General features: G+C 41.1%; 1 protein-coding gene across 3 annotated transcripts in view; it reads right to left on the reverse strand.

The window, feature by feature from the left end:
• The window catches only part of TAF1B (TATA-box binding protein associated factor, RNA polymerase I subunit B), a 53431-nt gene extending 31964 nt beyond the window's left edge, over window positions 1–21467 (reverse strand). The window contains exons 1-7 of one of the 3 annotated variants that reach the window (XM_020912033.2): window positions 21367–21467; window positions 19577–19675; window positions 16340–16427; window positions 14149–14246; window positions 12351–12446; window positions 10024–10177; window positions 3964–4120 (exon numbers count right to left, since the gene is read on the reverse strand). In XM_020912033.2, the coding sequence (XP_020767692.1) occupies window positions 3964–4120; window positions 10024–10177; window positions 12351–12446; window positions 14149–14246; window positions 16340–16427; window positions 19577–19675; window positions 21367–21384 (710 nt within the window). In that variant the 5' untranslated portion in view covers window positions 21385–21467. The other 2 variants (XM_070451831.1, XM_020912034.2) reach the window with 2 other exon arrangements.
• Between the last annotated feature and the right edge of the window lie 4385 nt (window positions 21468–25852).

Raw genomic sequence — 25852 nt, forward strand, 5'->3', positions numbered from 1 at the left:
TCAGGGAGACCTTTTTGATCTCTGTTTTCCTTGTTAGACTACCTCCTTGCCCACCAATTGGTCCACAGTACCTATGACAGTACATGGTAGGCACCTGTCACTGGAAGAACAATTAAAGAAACACTCGTTTACCACTCTGTCTCAACGTCTGGTACATAGTAACTGGTCAACTATTCTGAGTAAATTACTGAGTTTGAAGAAGTTAGCACATAAATGTAAATAAATATTCGTACATACTTATCTACAATTCATTCATTCATTCGACAGAAATTTATCGAGTACTATGTACCCAACACTATTCGAGGCTGGGAGACACAGCAGTGAACAAAACAGTAAAATATTCTTGTTCCCATGGAGTTTACGTTGCACTGAGAAGATCAAGATGAGAAAACCAGTAAGTGAAATACACAGTACGCTAGGTAGGAGGGAACGGTAAAAAGAACAACAGAGACAAAAACAGAGCGGCGGGGCAGACTGACAGCATCTCACTCGCCCCTCCTAACTAAGAAACCAATACTCCAGTCACGACCCCTGGAGATACTATCTCTACTTATAATACCATTGTACTTTCCAAAAGCTCCAATCTGTGACAGACTGAAATTTAACAAACTAGTTATTCATTACAGGTGGTTTAAGTAGCACTGCATTAGAGGTGAGTTGTGTCCACCCACAAAACATATCCTGAACCCCTTCACTTCATTCTAGTTCTATCACCACCACCCTAATCCAAGCCACTGGGTATAGAAAAGACCACCCAGTCTCTCTGCTTCCACTTGTGTCTACCTAGAATCCACTTTCCTCACAGTTGCCTGAACAATCTTGAAAACATAAACCAGATCGGATCATGTCTCTCCTATCAAACTCTTCGGTGGCTTACTATCACACTTAAAGGCAAACTTCTGATGGGAATGGGGTTTCCTCTTGGAGTGATAAATACATCCAGCAAATAGAGGTGATAGCTGCACACCCAGTGAATATACTGAAAACCACTGACTTGTATACTTTAAAAGGGTGAATTGTATATAAACTATACTTAAAAAAAAAAAAAAATCCAAACTCCTAACTTGGTTTCCAAAGACCCATGTCTGGTCCTGTTTATTATCTCTTTGCCCTCATCTTCCTCCTACTCCTTCAAATTCACATTCCCATCACATCAGCCTCCTCTGCTCCTGGATCATACAGAGCTTGCAACTGCTTTAGGGCCTGGCACTAGCAACCTCTCTTTACCTGGAATGCTAATACTTCTGATACTCAACAGCTGGTTTTATTTTCATTCAGAGTGCTGTTTAAATTCACCTTCTCACTGAGGCCTTCCCTAATAACCCATCTAAAGCAGCCATCTGGTCATTCTCTATCACATCACCCTATTTCAATCTTCTGAACAGCATTCCCTTGTCTGATTTATTGTATTTATTTATTTGCTTATCTGTCCTCTCCTCTAGTCTTAAACTTTAGGAGAGCAGGGACTATCTATATGGTTCACAAATGTATTTCAAGGGTCTGGTCTCTAAAACAACACCTGAAAATAGCAGATATTCAACGAATATTTCTGGAATGAATATATGTTGGCTGTTTTTACTCATTGTAATTGTTAATACAGGATCCTTTAAAGGCTCCTCAAGGGTTATGAATTTATCCTAAGGAGGATGCTGTTAAAGGATTTAACAGAGAAGTGACATACAGGATCAGTATAAGATACATGGGTATTGTGGAAAGGTTAATAATGTAGGGCCTTCAAATCAATGTTCTTTAAATAGTTTATTCAGGGTGTAGCAATAGTAGTTCGCAAACTTTAGCATCCCTTAGAATCCCCAGAGGGCTTATTAAAACAGAGATTGATTACCAGGCCCTGTACCCAGAGCTTCTGACTCAGAAGGTTAGAATGGGTCCAAGAATTTGCCTTTCTAACAAATTCCCAGAAGCTGCTGATGCTGCTGGTCAGGACCACACTTTGAGAACCTGTGACTTAGAGCTCTTTTCCAAGAAAAGCAGAGAGAAAGGACCAGTGGTAAAGCCTTTTCTTCTACTCCTTCAAGCAATTAAACCAGGTCTCAAATTTGTAAGTCCCACAGAGCAAAATAAAAGCCTTCCAGCTAACTAGATCTAATCTTCTTGAAGGCAGTTTACAATTCCCCTTGGAGGGGGAAGCAAGGAAAAGTAAGGAAAAAAGGAAGGAGGGAGACAGAGGGGTGAGGAGAGAGGCAGAAGAAGAGGGGGAGAGAGACAGACAAACGTGTACGTTCTCATCCCAACCTCCAACCACACAAAATATTCTCCCTGAGAAGAATTTTTGGGCAAATAATTTTCTCTATTATTTCTGGGCAACTACTATTTCTTCCTTGTTAGATTTCTAGGGGAGTTTTGTTACCCCCTTACAGATTGCCTTGTGTAGAAAGAACAGCTAGCCCTTTCATCCAGCTCCAGTGACACGATCCTTCCTGTAAGATCCTTCAGGTTATCAGGAGGAAATGGACAGGAGAACCACAAGATTTACCTGGGAAGTGGCTAAGTAACCCAGGTGAAGACAGAGACAGAGGGAATGGGGGAAACATGGTTCTCAGAGTTATTCTGGAAGTATAATTGAGAGGACATATTGATTAAACTATATGCAGAGAGAGGGAAGAGTCAAGGATGGGTCTCAGGTGCCTGTATGAGATGGAACAGGGTATTAATGAAGAAGGGAATCACTGGAGGAAGAGATGAACTGAGGAGAAAGATGATGAAGGAGTATCCAGCAGGCAGCTGAATATGTGAATATATGGGTCTGGCCCTCACTAGACAAGTCTGGGCTGGAAATCCAGATCTGGGAGTCGTCATCATACAGATGGTAATTAGAGCCGTGGGGAAGGATGAGATCACCCAATGAGGGCGGACGGAACAAGATGAGGTTTTAATGTAACAGTAAAATTCACTGAATCATGGACTATCTGCATGTCAAGTTAATCACATCTGAGAAAAGCCTTGTTATTTGGTTGATGTGGCCAAATTCAAAGGCACTATTTTTATTTACTGGAGGCACTTTATTTAATCAAAGGGCCTAGTGCCAATGATGATGATGATGATAAAGAAAACATAAACAACAATAACTAGAACTGAGTTCTTGTTATGCACCAGGCACCACGTGCTTTTCATGTAGTACTAAGTACTGAAAGTAGTTTCAACTCTCTGAGGTAGATATTATTAGTAACCTCATTTTACCAATGAGGAAACAGGCGGAAAGAAATTAAATAACTTACTTAAGGTGCTATAGCACATAAGTGATAGAACCAGGATTTGAACCCACGGTTCTGGTTCCAAATCTATGCTCTGAAAATCACTCCACGCTTTGAGAAACTCAAATGTTATCATTTAGAACACATAATGAGCAAGGAAAAATGAACACATTAATGATTGTGATACATCTTCTATTTAATGAGATATTCTTACATACCATACCATAATTTATTCATTACCTATAAAACCCGGCAGATAATCTTGAAAACTGTACGTGCTGACTATCCATGTAACAGGTTCTTGGAATAGCTTTGTTTTCCATTTTAGCTTATAAACACAGACAACCTATCTTTTAGCCCTTAACAACACCAAGGTATGCTTTTGTATAACTTACTACTACTATTTGCCATGTAAAGGTCATCTGTTCATCTTCTCTCTTAAAAATGAAAAATACTTAATAATGCTGTGCAGGTACTTAAATGTCACTTTTCACCTTCAAAGCATTTTATTCACACTGGATGATAAATTCTCTAATACCCCATATGTAAGATAAATAGTATTATTTCCACTATGTAAATAAGGAAACCCAGGAGATGAATTCTTAGCCCAGGGAGAATTACATGTCAGAGTCAGAATTCACACTACCTAATCTTTCCCTTCCTTAATTGAAGCCTCCTGGTAAAATCCAAAATATCCACAGGCTGTCACAAGATAATCAGCAAAAGCATCATCGTAAGAGGCCCAGCTTACCTCAAAAGATCTGAAAGAGTAATTGTCTCTCTCTGCCAAAGTAATGACAGATAGCAGAAGGCTAGCGTCCGTGGTACGCTCATCTTCATGACCCCCTTCTCCTTCCGCAGCGAATATTCCACTCCATCAAGAGACCCGGAACAGACAGAGGTCGTTTCTTACGGGACAAATGGAGATTTTTTTTAAGTGTAAGTAACTATTTTGGACAAGAAAAGAAGAAAAACAGCAAAATCCAAAGAGGTATTTTAAGTATCTTAAAATTACTGATAGAATCTTTACACAGAGCAACTTGGCAATAAAGGGCAGTGATGATTTGGAAGAAAACTGGCCAAAACGTTAAAAGCTGGTTCTTTGTGGGAGTGGGGTGTGTGGAGAGTCTAAGGAGCTGTCTTTTCTGGATTTTTTTGTAGTGAACAGGAGCAAGTTTTCAAATAAATAAAAGGACAAAGAATTACTAAGCGAAGCAAAAATGTGTCATTCCTTTGAGTCACGCCTCAACTCCCGTGTCCCCTTCTCCAACAGGCTCTCCAAACAATAGCTAAGGCAGCACCTCTCCCACTCCCATGCTCCGGGCGTCTTCCCCCACGGCATTATTTCATCCTCATGCATTCATTCCACAAATACTTGTCCGTCTTACTCTGTGCCTCTCTTCCAGGTCTGGGGAAATCACGGTGCACAGTATCTCATTTCTCCTTAAACTTACATACTAGTAGTGAGGGACAGTAAATGACCAAAAAAAACCACCTGACAGACAGTGGTTAAGGGCAACATGGAAAAACAGCAATGCAGGGGCATACAGGGCAATGGGAAGGGCAGAGACCTGTGCTTTCTCACATGGGTGGTCTCAGAAGCCCTGTGGGGAGGGTGACGCCTGAGCAGAGGCCCCGGGTGAGATCAGAGAGCAAGGCTGAAGGATCTGGGGAGGAACACCGAGTCTATCAGCAGAGCCGACTTGAAGGAACAGCGAGGAAGCCAGTGCGGCTCGAGCACCACGGGCGAGAGGAAGAGCGGCAGGAGACGACCAGAGAGGAGTGTTAGGTGACAAGAAAACACACTGTTAAAGGGCTCTGTTGGCCATGATCTGTCCTTCAGATTTTCAGCTAAGCATAATAAGAGTTTTCTGGAGACTTTTAAACAGAAGGGCAACATAATCTCACTTCTGATTTTTAAAAGGTCACTCCGGCTGCTATGAAGAATGGAATTAGGGGACGGCACACAGGAGGCCATGATGCCAGGTCCACAGCAGTGGGTCCTTGTGCTGGAGTGGCGATCCTGTAGGTGGTGAGGGGCAGCTGGACCCTGGACACATTCTGAAGGCAGAGTCAGAAAGATTTGCTGATGGACTGGATGTGAAGTATGAGAAAACAAGAGGAGATGAGTAGAAGTCTACGGTTTTGGGGCCTTAGCAACAAGAATGGAGATGCCCCTACTGAGACAAGGGAGGTGGCAGAAGATCAGGCTTGACCAGAGAAATCAAGATATCAGACCCGCACATGTTAACTGTAAGACTTTATTAAACATGCAAACAGAAATGCTGAGTAGGCAGCTGAATATAAAATTCTAGAGTTGAGAGGATAGGAATTTTAGAGTTGCTGGATATAGCTAGTGTTTAAAGCCAGGAGTGAGGGTAGATAGAAAAGCAGGGCTAGGAATAACCCTGAGAGACTCCAAGTTTCTTGGGCAAAAACTCTCCAAATTATCCCTCAAAATCCCCTTTTCTAAATCCTGAAGATCCTTTCTTCATAGCATTTATCAGGAACTGCCCTATTCTTTTTCACATGTGCATTTATTGTCCCTGGGAGTGTCTCCTCCCAGGACACTCTAGGCAGCTTGAAGACAGACAGTATTGCTCACAATGGCATCCACAGAGCTCAGAACAGGCTCCAGGTGGAGAAGGAACCCAATAAATATTTGGTGACCAATGGTCTAGCAGCTTTACTTCAAAGATTTCATCTTAGTGAAATGATTTTTAAAACATGCAAAGGTTCAGGGTCAAGGCATGTTATGGCAACACTGTTTATAATAAGAAAACAATTTAAAACAACCTAAGTGACTAAAATAGAAATTTAATTAACTAACTCCACGCAATGAAAACAGTGCATAACAATTTACACAATCCTTTGTGTAAAAGCATTGGACTGTTCTCCAAGTACAGTTGTTGGACCAGGTATATTAGCATCACCTGAGAACATGGTAGAGATGCAAATTATTGAGCTCACCAGCCCTCCATCCCTACCATCCCTCTGATGGATGCTAAAGGCTGAAGACTATGGTTTTAAAAGAATATACAAGGACACAGATTTCTATAAAATACTATTTTAAAAACTTCTCTATATATTACATATATAAAAACATGTAGGAACTTCTAGTTAAGATGGCAGATTGAAAGCACACATTAGCTTCTGTTTTGTCCCACTTTAATCATAAAGAAATTTTTAAAATATATACATATAAGAACAAATAACGCGGAAAAAGAGACAACAGCAATAAAATGTTACAAGCTGAAAAGCAAATGGAGAGGTGATTATTGCCTTAGCAGTGCGGAGAAAGCTGGATTCAGAGCCAGCAGTAGGGGAAGGCAGAATTCAATGTAATTTTCCTGGGGACCTCTAAGGCAGGCTCAGGAACCAGTTACACCAGGTAGCCCTGGAAAACGCATGATGCAGGACCAACACCAGGAGCACCGCTTGGGAGCCTGATTAAGAAGCTTTACACCCAGACTCCTCCCAAGCTCCATGCAGCCAGGTGGCTGCTCCTCCCCATCCTGCCCGAAAACTGCAGGTTTCTCCTCCAGAGACCCTCTCCTCCCCTGAGGCCTTCTTCCCACCCAGTTCCCAGGACAGCTGGGGTTATACCCGCCAAAAAAAAGACTCAGAGGTGTTTTTGGAAAATCTGGTCAGCTGATGACAATGCTGGAGGTTCACCAAGAAAATAAACCAGAGCAGAAGTGACAAGACTTACTGTGGGTAGAAAGCTTTCAATCAACTTTTCAATCTCCATTCTTAAACAGGACTAGCCTTCTTAGGCTTGCTAAGCACTTGAAGAAACCCTCTAGTATAAAAAGGCAAAGAAAGAAAGAAAGTGAAGTCGCTCAGTCATGTCCGACTCTTTGTGACCCCACAGACTGCAGCCTACTAGGCTTCTCTGTCCATGGGATTTTCCAGGCAAGAATATTGGAGTGAGTTGCCATTTCCTTCTCCAGGAGATCTTCCTGACCCAGGGATTGAACCCAGGTCTCCCTCATTGTAGGAAGATGCTTTACCATCAAATCTTCAAATCAGTGTGAAATAACATTAATATCCTCAGCAAAATAAGAAAAGATGCTCCACAAATTGAGGGTGTGAACCAAGAAAGAAAATGAAGTGAGATAAAGAAATAAGAAATTTAACCACAGAGAGGTGACAGACTTCTCGGGATGGTGGTAAAGAGATCCCCAAGACAGAGGTCTGGAGATACATCATTCTAGATCAAAGCAGCTCAGAAGTTCCAGGATCTATTAAAGAACATGAAATTGACAGAATAAGGAATTGAGAGATTGCCAGAACTGAGGGGAAGTGTGGAGATACATCAGTAATAGATTATAGATTCATGGATTATAGATTCATAATTTCACTAAGTTGTATTTGACTCTTTTGTGACCCCATGGACTGTAGCCCACCAGGCTCCTCTGTCCATGGGGTTCTCCAGGCAACAACAGTGGAATGGATTGCCATTTCCTTCTCGAGGGGATCTTCCTGACCCAGGGATCAAATCCGTGTCTTCTGCACTGGCGGGCAGATTCTTACCACTGAGCCACCGGGGAAGCCTAGATTACAGATTAGTAATAAATAAATAGAAAACTAAGCAAATTATCAACTCTGGAGAAACCAAAGCACATACAGAAAAAGTAATCATAGTAAGCTATATGACTCAGCTCTGATGAATATTTATATACATTTACAATTTAAGCACCAAAAAACTGACCAAGCAAAAAATTACATTGAAAAGCTAGAGAAGGAGAAATTCATAATTATGTGCTGGTAACTACGTGGCAGGGGGTAGGGAGGGACAGTGAGGGATGACTGAAAGAGCTAAGGCTTCGTCGTCCATAGTGGGAATTAAATCGCTCATGTGCAAAACGAGAAATCAAGATGTAGTAACAGAAGCATGTGATACAGCAATACAGCGTTTAAAAAAGAGCTGAAAATGAATGCCTCTGGGAAATGGGACATTTGAGGGAGATAGTGGACTGCAATTTATTTTTATTTGTGTAACAAGTCATGCATGTAGAATTTTGATCAAAAAAATTTAAAGAATCAAGAAGTAGTTCACATTTTTGGAAAACAAAACTCGTGCTTTCTCTCTCTATATATATATGAATAAAAAACCTTCTAGAATGTAGAAGAATACAGTGATAGTGGTTATTTTGGGGTGGTACAATAACTCGTGATTTTATTTTCTTTATGAACATCCGTTTTTGTGTTTTTTTTTTTTTTTTTGGCAGGCTACACAGCTTACAGGATCTTAGTTCTCTAACTAGGGATTAAACCTGGGTCCCAGTAGTGGAAATGCCGAGTTCTAACCACTGGACTGTCAGAGAATTCCCATGAATATCTGAATTTTATGTTTTGCATTAATAATGAGTGTTTTAATAGTTACATTTAATAGGAAAATGAAAATACAGCTCTAAGGATGATCATTTACTAAGAAACAAACATGCAAACAAAAACCCCTAACATAGGTAAACAATCATGATGTCTTACTGAAAAGGCTTGGATGGTTTCAGAGTCCTAGTTCTCTTGAGATTATTTGAGTCAGGTGGCCTGAGGCATGGAAAAGGAAACCCCACATGCCATGCTGCCCAATTATCCTACAATTCTAACTTCTGTGGACATAAAATGTAACTTATTTGATAACTGTGTCATTGTGCAGTCCATCAAGAAATGCAGATATGCTTAAGGAAAAAAAAAGGAAATGACAAAAAATAAAAAGAAACGTGGATATGTTGATAAAAGGAATTTTTAATCTCTGGAGGGTGAAGGGCTTGCAAAGAAGCAGTCCATACTAGAAATGTTTTGTTGAAAAGTTTACGTAACCACACGTAATGCAGACTTCAACAATTCCTAACATCAGGAGGTTTGCAGTCTATCTCCCAAACAACTCCAGTAGCACACATCAAGACCTTCACAATCTATAATAAAATCTTTCTCTTTTCCACCACGTTTCTTTGTTTTCGTTTTTAAAAGTAATGTAGAAACAACTAAAATCATGAATAAATGCTCTGAGGAGAAGGTCTGTATCTGTAACCTTAAATACACTCCTTATCTATTTTAAATTACGGAATTAAACCAGAAAGTAAGACATACATGCACATGCATGCACACACACACACACACACACAGACACACACAATATGGTAATCTGATTCAGCCTGCGTTAGTCTATGCAGAGAAACTGGGCAGCTTATTTTTGACTCCTGTCTATCTTACCACATGGCTAAGTTCTATTAGTTCTCTGCTACAACTTTTCTCTAAAATTCTGAGCCCACAGTTATCTTACTTGAGCTAGCCTCCTTTTTGTAGTCAAATGCTCTACCCCTGAGCTATACCCCCAGCTAGCCTCCTTTTTGGATCTGCTTATTGCTTGAAAAGTGAAAGTGTTAGTCATTCAGTCATGTCTGATTCTTTATACCCCACGGACTGTAGCCCGCCAGGCTCCTCTGTCTGTGGGATTCTCAAGAACAGCTCCTGGAGTAGGGAGAAATTCCCTTCTCCAAGGGATCTTCTCGACCCAGCAGAGATAGAACCCTGGTCTTCTGCAGATAGATTCTTTAACATCTAATCCACCTGGGAAGCCTCACTGTTTAGTTCCCTTTAAAAATCACACCTAAAAGCTCATGAGGAAACAATGTACCTTTTTAAAAACTGCCCTAATATTTCATTCAGTCTAGCTTTCTCCTTGCCATATGATTCAACAAATCATTCTTCCTTGCTAGGCCAAGTTCCCTTCCTTGGAATATGAAGAGACAGGACTACATTATTTCTAAGATGCATTGCCAGAGTGTTAGTTTGTCATCTTTACCTGAGTGTGATGCTTTGATGATGGGGAAAGGCTTTGGAGTGCGGACATCAGGCTGAGACTCTGATCCACTTTCTCCAAAAGACAGTCGGCTCACGTCACTCAGTAGCTCAGGCTCACTCTCCCAGTCTGAATGGCTCGAATTATCTTCTAATACCTGTTTTATAAAAGGATATAAATTATGATTATATAGGAATTACAACATAATTCATTTCCACAAACTGTAAACAATGTTTGAGCATCACAAACACTAGAGAAGGAGCCACTCTAGAGACCTGTAGCCACCTGCCTGGTCCCTGAGACCAAGAGAGCCAGACTTCTCCACGTGCTCGCTTCCTCAGCAGCTCCTAGCCATGCTTCTCAGATAAGGACGCCAAACAAGCATGAGCAGAGAAACATGCAGACACAACAGGCCTAGTTCTCTCTGTAACTAACACCTCACCTATAGCTCTAGCATCAACACCAATAAAAACATCAAGTGTCAGTAATGACTCCAGACACACTGAGGCTTGACAATCATACATTATCTCTTACCATGATTTAATTTTTCACAAGTGTATCGCTGAAAAAGCGGTCAGAGTGTCCCTTAGAAAGATCAGCTGGCTAGCTACCTAAAGGCCTCATTAACTGACATGACCTTGGGGAGCTGATCACAGTCAAAATGCCACGCTCTCAGTCATGTAGGCCAGAAACCGGATCTCACTGTGAGGAGATAAAGCTCATATTAAAGGAACTCACAGAGAATGAGACAGAAAAAAGAAACCAGGGACAGGATAACGCTTGTTTCTTCTGTCAAGCACATCCCCTCTGGTATGTGAGCCCACGAGGGGCCAGGCAACCACAAAGCTGGCTGATACATGGAGATCACTGAGAAAACTGAAGCAATCCTAAGGAAACTCCCACACCACACGCTCAGCCCTCTGTCGGCCTCTGCGCCCTTTCCTGCTCCCATCTACAGCAACGTCTCCCTCTGTGCACTTGCTTCCACCTCTCACTGTTGTTCAGTTGCTAAGTTGTGTCCAACTCTTTGCAACCCCAAAGACTGCAGCACGCCAGGCTTCCTGGTCCTTTACCATCTCCTGCAGTTTGCTCAGACTCATGTCCATTGAGTCACTGACGCCATCCGACCACCTCACCCTGTCGCCCCCTTCTCCTTTTGACCTCAATCTTTCCCAGCATCAGGGTCCTTCCAGTGAATATGCAGAGCTCAGTTCTTGGTCCTCTTCTCTGTCTTTGCTCCTCAGGAATGTCATCAGTCTTGTAGTTTTAAATACCATCTACTATGTATACTGTTTTCAATTCTAATGTGCACTCCCCCATCTCTATATTTTAATATCCCTGAAATCAGGAATATCTTACAGTCAGCGTCATGGCACAATTTAATTTGCAGCATTTTCTTTTTTCTTGGGGATACTTAAAAATAATGGTGCATCTTACAAACAATGGTATTTTAGATTTGATTATAGTGTGAGCTGACAACTTCCAAATTTGTATCTCCAGTCCAGATCTCTCCCCTGAACTGAACACTTGTGTATCTGAGGACTTCACATTTCCTCCTGGATGTCCAATAGCTGTCTCAAACTTACGCGTAAAACTGAACTATTGTTTTTCCTGCTCTACCTGCTATTTCTAAACTTCTCATTCCTACAATTTCTAAACATCTCATTTCTTTCACTAAACTCTTCGAGTGGAACCTATGAGACCCTAACCAAACAAGGAAACACTGGGCCAAGTTTCCAAGCTCTTAACAAATGTGTGTCAAACAGAGTCAGAATCCCTTCTCAGTCCTAGAGAGTAAGAATCACACGTAAAACACATCAAAGCTTATCAATCCTGCATTTCCCAGCAGTGGAATCCTCCCCTATCCCAAACAAAATGATCCATGGCACATTTAATAAGCAGTGAAAAGCAAACTGCTAAAAATATAACTGCTTTGATGGATGGGGGTGGGGTGGTGAAGCATCCAGATGACAACTGAGCTGAATCTTGAAATGCCAGGTAAAGCAAGCAGGTGTTCCAAACAAAAAGAATAACATTTGCGAACAGTTTTTAATAGTACAATGGTAGAAACTCCTTTAAACTTCTATTTAGAAACTTAACCACAAATTTCTTTATTTTTCAACTGGTCAAATAAAAAGTCAAAATTAATTTCAATGCCTATATCACTGACCCTGTCCTTCTGGACTATAAATGAAACCTCTTCACTGAAACTCCTCTGAAAACCATAACTGAGGTAAGGTTGAACCTCATCTTCATTTCTATCTCTCATCTTCATTTCTATCTCTCACAAGATATGTCTTTTGGTCCCACTTGTCAGACATGTGACTTACCGTACTTTTCCTTCTGCTGGTATAAACTGGGTTTTTACAATATGCCTGCTTGCTCTTCTGAAGGTAGCGCTTCCAAAAATTATGCAAAACTTCATTCTAATGTGGAGGAGAAACAAGAATGCTTCAGGTCGTGATGAAAATATACTGGCACATCCAGATCACAGAATGTCTATTCTCTTGTACTTTACATACTGTTTCCAGCTAAATGTATTCTCACCTTTCTTACTTAAACTTCCTTGAAGGAATTATCATTTCAGTATCAGGTATATGAGAAGCACTGAATATAGTCTTCCTAATCTTAGATTTTAGGAAAGGAAGGAACTAGTTCCTTAAAATCACCTAGTTGAATCCCTTCTTTTTACAAGTTAAGTAAATTAAGATCCAGAGAAAGAAAGTCACTTATACGTGACTACACTTCTAGTTAGGAGCAAAGTTGCTATAGAATTTAGTGACCTATTGACACCCCCCTTCCTCCTCCCACCCTCTGTCCAAGTGAAAGTAAAACAAAACAAAGCAGCTTTTCCATTTATTTATTACCTACTGGGCACAAGGCATCCATAAGCTTTAACACAACCCTACAAAACAGTTATTAGCTCATATTTTACCACTGAAGACACTGAGTAACATGGCCAAAATGACCCATGAATAGGATCTAGAGTCAGTTCTGACTCTGGAGCCTGGGTTCTTATCATCACACCATTCCTGCACCACTTAGCTGGTCAGGTATAAACAGTCATACTTATTGGTTAATTTCAGAGAAACTGTTTTCAGGATTAATCTCGATGAAGTAGGTATCAACAGAAAGATATACAGGTGTAAACCCTACTGAAGCTCTTTGGTGGAACTACCTGAAACTATTTATTAAAAAACACTCATACATCAGATACCTATGCCAGGGAAAACCAGATTCACAAACCTGCAGGCTACCAGCAATCTTACCTAAGCAATGACTGTCAAGGTTAAGGCTCACCACTTGGGCTATGCATTGGCCTATGGTCACTGCCTGCCTGCTGCAGACATTCATTGCTTTGAATAGCAAAGGCTGCTTTACCAATCTTTTCTTGGTGACTTCAGTAGTTGATATTTCTTCCTTTGCTTTTTGCTCTTGTTTTCATTTATGAGCATAGTACTATATGATGTCCTATTCACTCATTCCACATACACATGGAAACTTCTCTCCAACTAAGCTGACTCCAGTAGCATCAGTATCACCTGGAAACTTATTAGAAATGCAGATTCTTGGGCCCTACTCCAGACTTGCTTATCAGAAACTCTGGAATGGGGTCAAGCAATCTGTGTTTTAACAAGTCTTCCAAGTTGATTCTGATATACACTCAAGTTTGAAAACCATTGATTTAATGTATCACTGCACAAAGTGCATTTTATAGAAGTCCTGATGGATGCTACTTCCCCCATCCCATCCCCCCACACACACCAGAGGATTTTACTCTCAAATTGTGAATACTGCACATTGCATCCCCTAGGAAATGAAAAAGCACATTAACACATAAAAGGCACTAATAAGTGGACAAAATTATTTATTTTACTTTAACCTAATGTTTCCTAATTATCTGAAGACTAAAACCTTTCTTACTTTTTTTTGGATGTACTGCTTATTTATACATTTTGGGGATTGCTGGTCTTGCAAAAGGATTAAAGAAAAATCATCAGAAAAATGATTCTTTCTAATAAGCCAAATGCTATTACTGATAACCCTACTATTCTTAGTTCCACTCTAAGTCTACTGTTCTTCAAACAACAAAATGAAAGGTTAACATCTGAACTCAAATGGACTTACCTTTAACTCTGGGCCTACTCCAAGGCTCTGTAAGGCTTCTGCTTGTTGATAAAGTATGTGCTGAAAACCTTCACACACATACCAATCCCAGCCTTTCTCTAAATGACAAATGACAGATTTCAGACATCTGAGTTTCTTACTTACTACATGTAATGCTACTGCACAGTTTCAATTGTGTTTCCCACACTTCAACTGGAATTTTTTCATATCCCTGCGTAGAGCTTCCATTCTTACACTCTCACTTCCAATCTGGCAAATCTGTACACAAATGCTAAAGTAAATTTAATTTTTCTGAAATATCAATGCAAGGGCAGAAAAATGGTTAGTCACCACATTAAAAAAAGAAAACAAGTTTTATAAATGTACTGAACAATGCCCAGCAGAAACCTAAATGAAAGGATACTCAACGCTCAGCCACTGTTTCCCCTCCGACTCCTCTGTTCCACCTCACACAGAAAGGGAACAATGAGGATTTGGAGAATGAATGAACTAAAGCAAAGAGGGGAAGCTCCAAGATCGCTGGAAATGGTGTACAACAAGAACACACAAGGAAAACGAACTGCTCAACGGCTTTCTCCTTTCATCAAGATGCTTCTAGGTAAGAGTGTGAAACTGAAAGCAAGGAAACTAAGATTTATTGAACTCGGTCCAGTCACCACATATTTTAAGTATTAATGGGTTATTTTCTTGCAACCTCAAAACAGTCTTAAGAGATTTTGAAGGAATGGACAAAGCTACATGTTTAAATAAAACTACCAATTAAAAGAAAATGCTCAAGTCTGTTAAGGCTCTTATGTTTTACCCCTCCCAAGTTGACAAATACTGCAACTCTTTGAAAAAATATGCTTCTGAAGTCTGCTGCTATGACTCCAAGATGCCCTCTCCCCTGAAGAAAGTCACAGGATTCCTGTGCCCCTCCCTAACCTCAGAGTTACAAGGTCTCCCCACCTCTGCTGACTAACTCACTTTCTGGAAAGGGTCTTAGTTTGTATAGGAGTAAAATAAGAAGCCTGCAATTTTGATGCATTCCTAAGGTGAGGGAGTTTAAACTCCCCACGCTATAGCCGGCCATGTGTGCTCTCTCCTTCCTGCACCCTATTCTGACAAACTAAAGTTGTATCTTGAATTCTAAGTCTGGGCTCCTACTCTCTATAATAAATGGTATTACCATCTTACTTTACACATGAAGAAATTAAGGACAAAGAGGTTGAATATAAGACTCTCAACATTTAATTTGAAACACCTGATGTTCTTTCAGCAATTTAAGCTTAAACTATACAATTTTTACTACCTAGATGCCAAGTCCAAATTAATCAGGTTTTACTCTAATTAAATTTAATTAAGATTAATCAGGTTTTAGCCTAATAAAAATAGTCACTACTAAAGTTTAAACAGGAACATGAGTTGACATCTAGGCATTCTCTGTTATTTATCTAAGATCAGCAATGTATTTCATGCAGTTATTTCACCAACATTTATATATATTATATATTTCATGTGTGTATCCTTAAAGCTACCTCAGGTAGAAGAGTCTGCCATTATCATTAGCCTAATTTCAAACCTGAGCATCTGGCTCTAGGCAATCAGTCACAGAAATAAAAAGCATCAACTAAACTTCACCTCAGATTCTTCTCAATAATGGTTAATTATATGTACTCCCTGGATTAATGAAATAGATTGCCTTTCAAAGCACACCCGTGCTGAGGTTATTTTAAAGGAAATTAATTTTCCCTATTATAAAAGGGTGTGTTCAAAATCACTGTGAGAAATGGATTTCTGAAAGCTGAGTATCATATTTAACTAGACTAACCTGACAACTCCATAGCTGAAACATGTCAGAGAAGAAGCAATTTTCTTTAAAAGCACAGAAAATCATGAGAGATTACAGATACAGAATAGAGAAAATGCCAACAGACACAAAAAAATACACTCCCTTGACTATTATTATTTTTTGCATAGTAGTTGCACCACTGAAAAATCAAATCATCTACAATAAACAGAATAAAAATGGGTATGCTTTAAGAAGTTGCTTCCAATTTTACCAAAAATAATTATCAACTTTAACTCTATTTTGGCTTAAAATTCTGGCAACTTCGTTAGAATCTATTTAAAATTCCAATTGCACACACCCAAATTATGAAAATGAAAACATGATTGAAAAATACTAAGCACAAATGAAGAAAGAGCTTACCAAGTTTTCGTTTTCTTTTAAGTCCCCGGTTGATGGCTTGTATTTTAGTATTAGGAATAGCCCCAGTGTCTATAACTTCCCTAGATCTCTGCAGGAAACAGAAGCAGACCATTGAAAAAGACCATACAAAGGTAGTTTCACATGTTCTTGACTATATTTCCAAGCACACTTGGGGGTGTACAATGAACCAGACTGTGGATGCCAGGACCAATGACGGTAGCATTTTGGGAAAGTTAGATAAAGTGTAACACTCTGGTTAGCCTTTATGTTATTTTCTGATTCAAAACTTCTTAGTATCTAAAACTGTGCGGAAAACAGTTTTAAACATACTAAATGACTGTCAAATGAATAACCTTTTATTTTCAATCAGTTTTTAACTGTTTGACACCAATCCTAAAGTCAAATTTATTCACCCTTTTTTCTCCACCCCAAATCACTTTGAAACTAAAATAATTTCTGTATTTATTGTAGTCAGCAATGCCTAAGCTACACACAGATTAGTTTCATCCGACTTTTCTATGTCTTTGAATCATACTCTAAAACAGCTTTATGAAATTATAAAAGTACTACTTTCATTCTTAATCAGACCTATAGGATTTTAGAATGACTTATTGCTGAGTACAGTTCACCCCAAAGTCTTCAATTCCAAGTGCTCTCAAGAGCTGGGACCTAAGACTCTGGTTCTCTCACAACCAAAATATATTAATAAAAGCATCAGCCCTACGTGATGGGGGAAACGTGAAGATTTTTAACCAACAGCGAACACTACCTATGTATTTGTCTAAAGTTAGAGATTTGGAATGAAATTTATCTTCAACTTTCATTAAGAATAAAAGAAATGCCTCTAACAACAGGATTTTTGGAATACATTCTCTCTGTATTCCACAGAAACCACATTCAAAGCCGTTCTGGTGGATGGGGTTGGCCACATTGAGAACGTAAGACATTTCAGAACACACACCAAAGCAATTACCCAACAAAAACAGGTAAAACCTACAAAGAGTGGGGGTGGGGGCGGGGGAAGGCTTAAAATAAGAATTAGACAAAATGCAAGATAACTAAAAGCTAAGAAAAAGCTAAATACCCAGACTGAAGCTGTAACTAATTACAGAATGGTTACACTGTGGACTGTTTATACAGTTAATTAACACATTCACACAAGATTGGGGGTATTCACCCATATCCCCTTGCCCCTTTCATATACAGACAGTCTCTCATATAATGTATGTTGAGCTCACTGGTGATTGTAGCTTTCACCTTCATCATTTCTACATTTTCTACAGTAAATCTGCTCTTATCATCATATAAATCTGTTAAACTCACATGATCTTAACTTACACCTTTATTAAATATTCACAAAATACGTGCAAGAATGTCTACACATAGACCAGATTTAAGACCGGAAAATATTTTTCCTGTATAAAATCAATCAAAATAACATTCTAATTCCTTTATCAATTCAGAAGGCCTTCCTTCAGATGGTGGGTATCTAGAAAATGAAAATTACATACAAGAGTAAGTTTAGGGGCAATGAAAGGAGCAGAAAAACACAGAAAGCTATACCGCAACCTCCACTCTGTAGGTGTAACCACAGCTCACCAGCCATTTCCCACCAGGTGGATTTAAACATTGGCACGCCGAGCCCACACCAGTCACGTCCTTTTCTATCTGAAGAACGTGCCATAAAGCCAAGAGAACCACTGAGGTTGTGCAACACACAGCTCTGTCTATCGCACGGGAGGCACTGAGATAGGTTCTGGGCCTGTAGGAAGATGGTGCCCACCATCCAGAATGCTCCACTCTTGACAGGTTGTTCCATACAAAGCTGGTATCTTTCAAATGTGGAAATACTGGTATTAGGATCTTTCAAATTAAAAACTGACTGCAGCAGATTTTGTCAGACAGAAATAAATAGAAATACTATCAAAGACAAATAAAAGAAAGCAATTAGTTAATGTATTAATAGTTTAATTTCTCCAAAAAAAGTATATGCTGTCTTCATCTGCTAATGACAGTCCATTACAGACATCTTGCTTCATCGTGTTTACATTTGCACTGCTGGTACAAAACCAAAAACTGTTAATGCCTCAACAAACATCAAAGCAAAGGACCAAACTGAGCATATTTAAAGTGTATGATCTGATGTGTGTGTATGTATAGCCATGAAACCATCATCACAAACGAGGTAATTAACATATCATCACCCCAACAATTTCATCGAGTGAGTTCGTATCTTATGAATACTGTGGGTGACCAAATGGGAAGCAGAATGAAGAACAATGACTGTCTCAATGATAGCTGCAAGCTAAGTTAACCACTTTTCTCAAAAATCCCAGAGGACTACAGGGCAAAGGTAATAAATATATCTGCTCTTCCTGGCTCTGTAGACTTTGAGCAAATCCTCTTCCGGAGAGAAAAGTCCTGGTGTGTTTAGTCCACTCGACAGCAGGCTGTCCACACTCTGATTATTTTGGTTATGTTGTCCTCCTGAGGGTTGTGGTGACCAGAAGAGGACCTAGCACTCCCTGTGTGAATGCAGTCTCATTAACCAAGGACCCACAGGACAGGACATCAGCCTCTGTCCTAAGAAGCAGGTGTGGTGGTATAAAATGAACACTGGAGTCAGAAGCCTCAGGTTCAAATCCTGCCTCAACACTTTCTAGCCATGAGACTCTGGCAAACTCATTCACCTGATGAGGCCCACTTGCCCTACCAGTAGACAGGCATAATAGTGTATCTCACACATTGTTAAGAGAAAGAAATGAATGAATGGATAAGAAAACACTCATAATGTGTAAGGCACTGTGCAAAGACATAATGATAACGATGTATATTTCCAGTACTCCCAACAGTCCTCCAACATTCTATCTTCCAAACCTCCATGCTATCATGGCACATTAAAAACTCTTAAATAAGTATTAACTAATGAAAAGAAATTTATCATCTTCCAAGTGCAAGTTTAATTATTTCCCCTTACAAATATACCATACAGTTTGAACCAGGAAAACACTTATATTCATGGCCCAAGATAGTTTCAGAAGTTCATCCTAAATCTAATTCACAAAGTCTTTAACCCTTGTGTCAGTACTTGAGGATGACTTATATTCTTGGTATTTGGGCATTGCTTAGTAATAAAAATAGATCAATTTGGTGGTGGGGAGGTACTATGCCATATATTAGGCTGAAATTGCAATTTTTAAAGCACAAGCAAATTCATAAATGAGACCTGTTACTTACTTCTGTAACATTGTGGCAAGAAGTGCAATAATATTTGCCTTCATCAGTAAGACCCCAAGAAACAGCAGCACACTGAGAACAGCGCTCTCTGAACTCTCTCTGTGGGAGAAAAGGAACATCACATTTAACACACTGCACCTAAACCCTGCAGGTCTACGTACAGGCTTCCCTGCAATTTTACTCTATCAGTAAAGAAACACTGAAAATAGAAAACATACCAAAGAGACTATTATCTACAAACAAGGAGAAGAGCAGTTCAGTCTGAGCAGTTTGAAATGGATTTAAACTATTAAATGTTTCTAAAACACACAGTGTGAAAAAAATAAAAAAATAAAACAAAACACAGTGTGTGGGAAGGGGAAGAAAAAAGATGGTAGGGGTAAAGTGGGGGGTGGGGGAAGATGAGTAAATAAAACTTGAAAATGCTGTGAGGAAAAAAGATGATGAGATTTAAATACAGAGAAGACTTAAAAGAAACAGCATACCATTTGGAACTTCCTCCAGGACACTAAGAACACATAACCCACCACAAAGGAACCAGAGTTTTATTAGGGTTGTTTCAAGTTTCCATTTGCTCATTCAGCAATCCAAGGAGTACATACTATGTAAGCTCTAGACACTTAACTAGGTGCTGGAGATGTGACATTGAGCAAAACAGACAAGATCCCTACTCATAACGCTACAGGCTCATGGTGAGTTCTAGTTGTTCATTTCATTAACCCAGCATCTACACACCGTTAACCATTATTCAAGAGACATTTATTGAGCACCTACAATGAGAAAAGCCTTCTATCACCATGATGCTTCTGTACATACATAGACTGGCAATGAATAATCAATTCTCAGCTCTTTGGTGTGTGAAATAGTATTACCATTTATCTAATTACCCAATATTCCTCTAACACCATCAGTTCAGTTCAGTTCAGTCGCTCAGTCGTGTCTGACTTTGCGACCCCATGGACTGCAGCATGCCAGGCCTCCCTGTCCATCACCAACTCTTGGAGTTTACTCAAACTCATGTCCATTGAATCCTTCCAGTGAATATTCAAGACTGATTTCCGTTAGGATGGACTGGTTGGATCTCCGTGCAGTCCAAGGGATTCTCATCAAAGACTGGCAAAACGCACGGCCAATTGATTTCAAAAGCAGGTCAATGGCAACCCACTCCAGTACTCTTGCCAGGAGAATCCCTTGGATGGAGGAGCCTGGTGGGCTACAGTCCATGGGGTCGCAAAGACTCCGACACGACTGAGCGACTTCACTTCACTTCTTGCATATTGGTAACTAGTGAAATCTTGGTCGTGCCCTCACACCCGAATTTGGCCCTCCCTACGCAAGGCCGAGACAAGGACTCCCAAAGACTAGGTGCTGGGAGATGTGACGTTACTTGGGGTTACAGGGGTTACTTGGGGGCATTCTGGTTCCAGCCCCCGGCCTCCCTCGCCCAACCTCCAACATCAAAGGGAACTTGGCGGGTGGTCCAGTCTAGAGGAGGTGAGCCACGAGGGCGGCCACCTCACAAAACCTACAACTTCATCCTCCCCCTAAAACACACCCCTCTCGATCAACACCTCACCCCGTCTCCACTCACAACCTCAACCAGCCAGCAGCTCCAGCCTGTCTCCCCCACCACGCGGGTACCCGCGGCCCGCCAACTCCATCCCTTTCTGACCCGCCCCACTTCGAGACCAGAGCGCCTCCACAGCCAGCTGGCGTCGTCCGGCGCCTTCTCCTCAGCCTCACGGCCCTCCCGCCCCGTCGCCAGGTCGCGCGGCAGCCGGACTTCTCACCGCCTCCTCCAGATCCATATCTGCAACTCAGCCGCTTCAGCCGCCGGGACCCGTTACCCGGGCAGCGAGCGCAGCTTCCGGGAGCGGCGGGAAGAGCCCTCCGGGCGGAAACCCAGACTCTTGACTCTGGATTTCCGTCTCCTACAGCCTCAGGGAAGCCTCCGCGAGCGGCGGGAGGAAGCTCCGCTAATCCGGCATCCCTCCCAGAAATCATCCCGTTCCTACTCTAGGAACCGAAGCTAATCAGTCAAAAAAAAAAAAAAAGGTGGGCGGTACCTACTACTGAGCGGATTCAGTCTGTTCCGACAGCTGGTGGGAAATGCAGAAAATGAAAACAAATGCATAAAGGCGAAACGGTTGTCTGAGGAGGCCTTCCTTACAAATAACTGAGAAAAGAAGAGAAGCTAAAGGCAAAGGAGAAAAGGAAAGCTGAATGCAGAGTTCAAAAGAATAGCAAGGAGACATAAGAAAGCCTTCCTCAGTGGTCAGTGCAAACAAATACAGGAAAACAATAGAATGGGAAGGACTAAAGATCTCTTCAAGAAAATTAGAGATACCAAGGGAACATTTCATGCAAAGATGGACACAATAAAGGACAGAAACAGTATGGACCTAACAGAAGCAGAAGATATCAAGAAGAGGTGGCAAGAATACACAGAAGAACTATACAAAAGAGATCTTCATGACCCAGATAATCACGATGGTGTGATCACTCACCTAGAGCCAGACATCCTGGAATGTGAAGTCAAGTGGGCCTTAGGAAGCATCACTACAAACAAAGCTAGAGGAGGTGATGGAATTCCAGTTGAGCTATTTCAAATCCTAAATGATGACACTGCGAAAGTAGCGCACTCAATATGCCAGCAAGTTTGGAAAACTCAGCAGGGCCACAGGACTTGAAAAGGTCAGTTTTTCATTCCAGTCCCTAAGAAAGGCAGTGCCAAAGAATGTTCAAATTACTGCACAATTGCACTCATCACACACGCTAGCAAAGTAATGCTCAAAATTCTCCAGGCCAGGCTTCAGCAATACGTGAACCGTGAACTTCCAGATGTTCAAGCTGGTTTTAGAAAAGGCAGAGGAACCAGAGATCAAATTGCCAACATCTGCTGGATCATCAAAAAAGCAAGAGAGTTCCAGAAAAACATCTATTTCTGCTTTATTGACTATGCCAAGGCCTTTGACTGTGTGGATCACAATAAACTGTGGAAAATTCTTAAAGAGATGGGAATACCAGACCACCTGACCCACCTCTTGAGAAATCTGTATGCAGGTCAGGAAGCAACAGTTAGAACTGGACATGGAACCACAGACTGGTTCCAAATAGGAAAAGGAGTACATCAAGACTGTATATTGTCACCCTGCTTATTTAACTTATATGCTTGTTTAACTTATAGTACATCATGAGAAACGCTGGGCTGGAAGAAGCACAAGCTGGAATCAAGATTTCCGGACACCACCCTTATGAGAGAAAGTGAAGAACTAAAGAGCGTCCTGATGAAAGTGAAAGAGGAGAGTCAAAAAGTTGGCTTAAAGCTTAACATTCAGAAAACTAAGATCATGGCATCTGGTCCCATCACTTCATGGGAAATAGATAGGGAAACAGTGGAAGCACTGTCAGACTTTATTTTGGGGGGCTCCAAAATCACTGCAGATGGTGACTGCAGCCATGAAATTAAAAGACGCTTACTCCTTGGAAGGAAAGTTATGACCAACCTAGATAGCATATTAAAAAGCAGAGACATTACTTTGCCAACAAAGGTCCATCTAGTCAAGGCTATGGTTTTTCCAGTGGTCATGTATGGATGTGAGAGTTGGACCATAAAGAAAGCTGAGCACCGAAAAATTGATGCTTTTGAACTGTGGTGTTGGAGAAGACTCTTGAGAGTCCCTTGGACTGCAAGGAGATCCAACCAGTCCATCCTAAAGATCAGTCCTGGGTGTTCATTGGTAGGACTGATGCTGAAGCTGAAACTCCAATACTTTGGCCATCTCATGTGAAGAGTTGACTCATTGGCAAAGACCCTGATGCTGGGAGGGATTAGGGGCAGGAGGAGAAGGGGACAACAGAAAGTGAGATGGCTGGATGGCATCACCAACTCGATGGACATGAGTTTGAGTAAACTCCGGGAGTTGGTGATGGACAGGGAGGCCCGGCGTGCTGCGATTCATGGGGTCTCAAAGAGTCGGACACAACTGAGCGACTGAACTGAACTGAACTGATGAGCACCATGGCATTGGGGATTTTTGTCTTTTTGTTTATGGCTAAAGAGCCAGCCTGGCTTGAAACTCAACATTTAAAAAAACTAAGGTCATGGTATCCAGTCCCATCACTTTATGACAACAGAAAGGGAAAAAGTGAAAACAGTGACAGATTTTATTTTCTTGGGTTCCAAAATCACTGTAGATAATGACTGTAGCCATAAAATTAAAAGACACTTGTTCCTTGGAAAGAAAACTATGACAAACCTAGTTCGTGCCTGCTAAATTGCTTCAGTTGTATCTGACTCTTTGTGACCCTATGGATTTAAGCCTGCCCAGATCCTCTGTCCACGAAATTCTCCAGGTAAGAATAGTAGAGTAGGTTGCAGTGCCCTCCTCTAGAGGATCTTTCTGACCCAGGGATTGAAGCTGCTTCTCCTGCATTAGGCAGATGGGTTCTTTACCACTAGCACCACCTGGGAAGCCCCATGACAAACCCAGACAGCATATCAAAAAGCAGAGACACCACTTTGCCAACAAAGGTCTGGATAGTCAAAGCTATGGTTTTTCCAGTAGTCATGTATGGATGTGAGTGTTGGACCATAAGCAAGCTGAGTGATAAGAATTGATGCTTTTGAACTGCGCTGGAGAAGACTCTTAAGAGCCCCTTGGACTTCAAGGAGATCAAACCAGGACTGATTTGATGCTGATTTGATGCTGAAGCTGATTTAATGCTGAAGCTGAAACTCCAATACCACGTGATGGGAAGAGCCAACTCGCTGGAAAAGACCCTGATGCAGAGAAAGATGGAAAGCAAAAGGAGAATGGGTGGCAGAGGATGAGATGGTTAGATAGCATCACCAACTTAATGGACATGAGTTTGAGCAAACTCCAGGAGACAGTGAAAGATAGAGGAGCCTTGTGTGCTGCAGTCCATAGGATTGCAAAGAGCCCATTTCTTTAAGACATTTATAAGCTCATGGAAATGAACTGTCAGGGAGAGAAAAGTGCTGATGCAAAAGAGAGAGGGCACAATTTCAGGGGGCTCTCCCTGAGCTGAGAGATAGCCAAGCAGAAGGATTGGCCTTGTAGACAATTGCTCTGTGAAATGAGAGTGTGTGAGCTGACTCAGGCACTATGGGAATACCCAGAAAGACTTTTCTGATCATTTCTGTTGAGAGAGGACATCATCAGCTGAGTGTGGGGTTGGGGGTGGGGGGTATGGAAGGTCTGAGGAGGGGTCAGAGGTAATATCTCTTGGAAATGGGAGCGTTAAACCAGAAATCTAATAAATTATCAGGCAGCATTAGGGGCCCCTGGATGTCTGTGATCTTAAATATAAAGATAAGGCCACTCAACACACCCAGTCACTCAGCTACTTATTTGGTTAAAACATCCCATTTATAAAGACCATTACAGTATACTAACACATATATATGGAATTTAGAAAGATGGTAACGATAACCCTATATGCAAAACAGAAAAAGAGACGTAGATGTATAGAACAGACTTTTGGACTCTGTGGGAGAAGGCGAGGGTGGGATGTTTCAAGAGAACAGCATCGAAACATGTATATTATCTAGGGTGAAACAGATCACCAGCCCAGGTTGGAGGCATGAAACAAGTGCTCAGGGCTGGTGCACTGGGAAGACCCAGAGGGATCGGGTGGAGAGGGAGGTGGAGGGGGGATCGGGATGGGGAATACATGTATATCCATGGCTGATTTATGTCAATGTATGACAAAAACCACTACAATATTGTAAAGTAATTAGCCTCCAACTAATAAAAAAAAAAAACCATCCCATTTACTCTGTTAGGTGTATTGACAATTTCAAAAATGTCTCCTGGGCAATATACCACTGACAGCCATTTGTCATCCTGTGTCCAAAACTTGTATTTTGATGTGAAAAGGAAAAAAGATAACTTATCTGTAAGCCTGATAGGTTTTTTTAAGCATTTTGCCACAAGATACCCACAACCATCACTGTGGAAGGAAGGACTTCCATGGAGATTCCGCCCGTTACAGGTTACAGTAGCGATCCTGTGACAGCTGAACAGTTTTGTGTTTCAAAAATTAACTAGATCCATTAACTTACCTTGGGCTTCCCAGGTGGCGCTAGAGGTAAAGAACCCACCTCCCAATGCAGAACAAAAAAGAGAAGTGGGTTCAATCCATAGGTCAGGAAGATCCCCTCTGGAGAAGGAAATGACAACACACTCCAGTATTCTTGCCTGGAGAATCCCATGGATAGAGGAGCCTGGTGGGCTATAGTCCATGGGGGTC

The sequence above is a fragment of the Odocoileus virginianus genome, chromosome 2 (assembly GCF_023699985.2).
Source record: "Odocoileus virginianus isolate 20LAN1187 ecotype Illinois chromosome 2, Ovbor_1.2, whole genome shotgun sequence".
NCBI lineage: Eukaryota > Metazoa > Chordata > Mammalia > Artiodactyla > Cervidae > Odocoileus > Odocoileus virginianus.